At 48.6% G+C, this 5,508-nt stretch overlaps 1 protein-coding gene across 1 annotated transcript in view; it reads right to left on the minus strand.

Annotated features, from left to right (window-relative positions):
• The window catches only part of POLN (DNA polymerase nu), a 67,427-nt gene that overhangs the window by 57,992 nt on the left and 3,927 nt on the right, over positions 1-5,508 (minus strand). The window contains 3 exon segments of the mRNA XM_023507703.1: positions 344-408; positions 971-1,031; positions 3,230-3,298. Of these exon segments, the coding sequence (XP_023363471.1) occupies positions 344-408; positions 971-1,031; positions 3,230-3,298 (195 nt within the window).

A 5,508-nucleotide genomic window follows, 5' to 3' on the forward strand; every position in this document is an offset into this window, starting at 1 on the left:
AAAAAAAAAAAAAAGAAGATTAAAGTGGAACATTTCTATGCATTTTTTTCATGCATCTCTGTATATTTATTTTTTAAGAGACCCAAGAATTCCTTCATCAAACCACAGCGGGCAATGTCCCTGTAAGAAAAACCTGACTTTTGAGAAGGGTCCCAAGGAGCCACCCGACATAGGGTTGCTTAAATCTGTCAAGGCTTGCACTACCCTGCAGGAGTCAGAGGGAGCAGAGGCCAGTGTCAGCTTCAGATGAGGAGAGGAAGAAAAGCAGAATCTACTCTCTCCACTGGGAATAGTTCCTGGTGAAGGAGGGACAATAAGCACACAGCCAGGAATGGTAACTTACCCCAAGAAGTACGGACGTCCTCTCCAGGGCTGTTCTGTTCACTTGGATGCTCTGGCTCTCCATCACTGCGATTCAAGTCAGATCAGACCCCGTGTGCACTGTACTCATGAGTCATGCTTAGTAAAAACAAGGGGCTGAGTGCCAGCCTTTGCACAGGACCTGCCAGGACCCCAGAGTCACAGGGAAACAGATGCATTGGCAGAGTAGGCCTTTGAGGTGGGAGTGGGTGTGGGGACGGTGCTGTCAGCTGTAACCCGGCCCTGGGCATGCTGTGAATGGAGAGTTGCTTCTGGCCGTGCAGTATCCAGCAGCACCTGGGCGGGACGCAGAAGAGAGCCCTGCACTGGTCCTCATAGGGTGGTTCTCAGGGCTCCAGCAGGCTGGGGGGGTTACAAGGGCAGCAAACCAGGATTAGAGATGGCCACAACAGGAGAGTCGGAATGTTCTAGTCCTTTCAGACCAAGAGATGACACAGTCCACCTCTCCTTGTTACAGACAGGGGAAACATTGGGCTTGTGACCACTCCAGTGCAGCATGACCTACTTCTATGTTAGAGAGGAACAGTCATCCCAAACACTAAGGAACTCTCTATGGAAATGCCTGTACTTCATCATTATGGTAACTTACCTGCCAAAATTGGTATCAGAGGAAGCTCCAAAGAACAAAACAGTTGCCACAAACCATAAACCTATTTCATAGGAAGAAATTACATCAATGTTACTTTAATTTATGATTTGTATCTGCATTTTGTTGAAAAGCCTACTTAATTTTGTTGAGCTAGAACTGATTCTGCTCCTATCAGAGTCATGGTTGTTTTCGTACCCAACATCCACTTCTCTCTCTTGCTCTTCCCAATAAAACTTGCATTTCCTTTAAGTACCCTAGTTTATTACCAAGACCCAGTAGAGAGATTCATAAATATCAGTTAGGCCAAAGTTCATCCCCATCTTCTTTCTTTTAAGACAGTCTCTGGGTACAGTGCCAGTTGTACAGCTCACAGCAACCTCAAACTTTTGTGCTTGAGCAATCCTCTTGCCTCAGGCTCCTGACCCATTTTCTTTACTCTTTTTCTCATTATTTATTTTTTTAAGGTTTTGTTTGTTTGTTTGTTTTTTTAAGACAGAGTCTTATGTTTCCCTCAGTAGAGTACCATGGCGTCACAGCTCACAGCAACCTCAAACTCCTAGGCTTAAGTGATTCTCTTGCCTCGGTCTCCCAAGTAGCTGGGACCACAGGCGCCCACCACAATGCCTGGTGTAGTTGTTTAGCTGTTGTTTTAGCTGGCCCAGGCTGGCTTTGAACCTGCCACTTTTGGTTCATGTGGCTGGCGCTGTAACCACTGTGCTACAGGCTCTGAGTCTCTCTTTTTTTTTTTTTTGAGACAGGGTTTCTCTCCATTGCCCGGGCTGGAATAAAGTGGCATAATCACAGCTTATTGCAGCCTCTAACTCCTATCTTTAAATGATCCTCCTGCCTCAGCCTCCCAAGTATCTGGGACTTCAGGTGCACCACCATGCTCAACTAAATGTTTTTTTTTCCTGTGGAGAAAGGGTTACACTGTGTTGCCCAGGCTGGTCTTGAACTGAGCTCAAGTGATTCTCTACCTCAGGTTTCCAAAATGCTGGGATTATATGTGTAAAGATTTAAGTATGTATGGACTTGAAGTCTTTCATTTTAACTACAGAATAGGCTTAATGAATTCCCCCAACATTACCTAGCACTTACATTGACTTTTCACTGACACCATGGCTTAATTTGGGGAGCAGTGTAATCCTCACAGCAGATCACTTCCTCTAAGGGTATGAAATCTCTGGGGTTTTTTTCTTTTTTTTAGACAAAGTCTCTCTCTGTGTCCTGGGTAGAGTGCTATAGTGTCATAACTCACAGCAACCTCAAACTTTTGGGCTCAAGTGATCCTCTTGCCTCAGCCTCCGGAGTAGTTGGGACTATAACCACAACAGTGCCGGGCTAGTTTTTTAGCAACGGGGTCTCGCTCTTGCTCAGGCTGATCTTGAACTCCTGAGCTCAAGTGATCTACCTGTTTTGGTCTCCCAGAATGCTGGGATTACAGGTGCCAGCCACTGTGCCCAGCCTTCTCCTTTTGTTTAACCTGATCACATCCCACCCCCTTGGAGTTCCACTGTTTTTATTCTTCCTTGCTGTCATTTCAAGTCCTGGGCCTCATCTACCAACTCTTGCGGTCATGTTTCTTCCTGCCCCTGCAAACCCTCCTGTGCCCTGCCCTTGTGTCAGGCCTGAACCCTCCTGGCCACCTCACCTGGGCTCCTTCTCTGCCCTTAGACTGAGTTCACCTTTTGGGGTACTAGCAAGAGACTAAGGACAGGAGGGACACAGAGGGGTTTTCTCAGCCTGGCCTTTGGAGTCCCAGGGTGGAAAAGCATATGGCTATTGCCATCCCCAAAGGCACCTCCACCTCCCTGGCTCCCTTCACCCTGCCTGCACCCCTGCACACAGTCAGTCCCTGCATTGCACTCTTCCCAGCTGTTGGTGCTAGTGGCTGTCTGTTTCCCAGTAAGACTCTGATTGACTGAAGCTGTGTCCCTCCCATTATTCACCAAAACAAATCCTCAGCTTTTATAGTAACTATAACATTGGAAACACCCCAGTAAAAGAGGAGGCTTTTAAAAATGTTACAATTGTTCTCAACCTATTTTTAAAACTTCAGATGTTACCCTCCCAGACTATCTTTTTCTGAGTGATTCAGGGGTTATTTTGGTCTTAGAACTCAATGTTTGGTTTCCTTTACATCCAAAGACACTGCTGTGTAGCTCCCTGGGAGTGTGGGTGAAAATGAAAAGACAGCCCTTGCACAAACAGTGAGCAAGAGCTCCCTCATCAGCTAGAAATGAAAGTAAAGTATCTTGCCTTTAATCTAGAACAAAGGTCCATTGTAAGTCTGTAGAGTATCCTCAGGTTCACATGTACATTTTGATGCTTTAAAGAGAAAAAGTATTAAAAATTAGACAAACAATGCTTATCGCCATCTGGGGATTGACACAACTCACAAATGTTTCCAAGTGAAGCCCATGGGACTTCCACTGGCAGATACTATACACGCACGTGTTGGTATCACCACACAGCTCAAGAAGATGAGCTCGGCTCTGGAAGGCACTTCTACTGAGCCAGTGCAAGCTATTTGGGCACTTCTCCCAACCTAGGGTTTTCCCTCCTTTTACAGATTGCAAAACAGAACCCCATAAAGGCATAATATCAAAGGTGACAGGGCAGAGAACAAAGGCCTGGCCCCTCTGGACCCCACAGCCCCATTCTCTCACTTACTACTTGCGCCCTCATGGGGTCACAGTGGTCCTTTCCCACATGTGGATAGATGCACAGAGTCCTTGGGAGATGGGCAAACAAAGGCTTTGGCTCAAATGACAAGGAGCAGGGGATAGGAAGAGATGTGGCCCCTCCACACGTGGTAAAGTTCTCTGTTCCCCAACATGGCGCTCTAGGATCTCCTGTGAAGCACCTGACTCTACCAAACAACACCCCTAACTCTAGGCCACTCAGTTTTCTACTAGAGGTCTAGGATTAGGGTGAGCCCCCAGTAGACTCATGGCCAGCTGCATATAACATGGCATTGTTTCCTGGTCACCTGACTGTGGCTTTCCCATGGAAGACTGGTCAGGAGAAGCCAGCATAGGAGCAGCCTCATGTAACGCTCCCAGCTGCCACTAGCAGAGCTCCACGTGGCAGCCACACGAGTGCTGAACTCCAGCGTCTACCATGTGACTCCCGCTACAAATGGCCCCAGCACAGGTCCAGCCCCTGTGATAAGGCTCTGAGCATCTCCCTGGCTGCTGCAGCCGGCCACACTATCCCCATGCTGGTCATGCTCTTCCCAGCCACACTCTCCCCATATTGGGCATGCTATCTTCCCCCAAGAACTCTGCTCTCTGAGTCCCCACCATTTCCACACCACTCCTGCTACCTGGAACTCTCCGAGCAGCAGGGTATGGATTAATGGCCAACCTTCCACATCTCACCCTCATGTATTGCCTGGCTCTGCCACAGACACACATCTGGCCAATAGGACATAAATGGAACTGCAACCAAGGGTGCTCTTCTCTGCCTGGAGAATGCATGAGTTGAGCCCCAGCACCAACTTGGCCTTGGGGACGGGGCATGCAGTTAACCTTTCTGCCCCTCAGTTTTCTCATCTGTAAAGTAGGACTGATAATACTGAGGTGGACAACTCCTCCCTCCACTATTAACACCTCAACTTCTGTGTGGAGAAGTCTCCCTGCCAACAGCCTGGAACCTGGGGAGGAGTATAACCAAGATGGCTTGTTTGCCCCTGGGGATAAATACGTGGTGCAGGGAAGGAAAGGAAAACTCCCCAAGTGCTGACCCACAGAGAAGAAAGGCCATGGCTCAGTGTTGGCACCAAGCCCAGCAGTTCCTCCCAGGGCCACTGGCTTCTCTGTCTCCTAAGGCCTAGTTCTGCTTTCTCTCTGACCCGTGAATGCCCTCAGCATTTTGCCTGTTCTTCCAGCAGTTCTCTTACCATTTGGCTGTTTGCTGAAAACTAAGGAAGTTTCCTGAAACTCAGGAAGCCTAAGAAGGCAGCCCTCCCTGTGGCCATGTAGCTCTCACCAGAACCCTGTCCTCCAGGGTGTGCTGTGGCCTCTGTCTGGCCACAGTTCCAGTGTCTGTGAGACCTCTGCTGTCTCTGACAGTGCTTCCTGACAGCCAGTGCCCCTCCAGAGGGGGCCTGGACAGCATGCGGCAGTTCCTAGAGCTTTTTCCACATGGATGGAGGAGTGGCCGACCCAGGACCCCCAGCACTGTGGTCTCATCAGCACCAAGAATTTATAAATGAGCATTTCTCTGCTCATGGAGCAGGGACTGTGGCCCCAGAAAGTCTACTTAGAAGAATCATACTGTGAATGGGATTCCCCAGCAACTAGTTTCACAAAACAGAAATCACCAATCCTGATTCAATACCAGATCCTGATCTGCCAACAGAAATGTCAGACACCCCTAACTCTAGGCCAGCACAAATATTTGTGCTGAATAAGTGAAAATGAATGTTGAAAATGTTGTTGTTGGCTCGGCGCCTGTGGCTCAAGCAGCTAAGGCACCAGCCACATACACCTAAGGTGGCGGGTTCGAATCCCCAGCCTGGGCCCGCCAAACAA

Source organism: Otolemur garnettii, unplaced genomic scaffold (assembly GCF_000181295.1).
Source record: "Otolemur garnettii isolate 467f Iridium unplaced genomic scaffold, OtoGar3 scaffold00198, whole genome shotgun sequence".
Classification (NCBI taxonomy): Eukaryota; Metazoa; Chordata; class Mammalia; order Primates; family Galagidae; genus Otolemur; species Otolemur garnettii.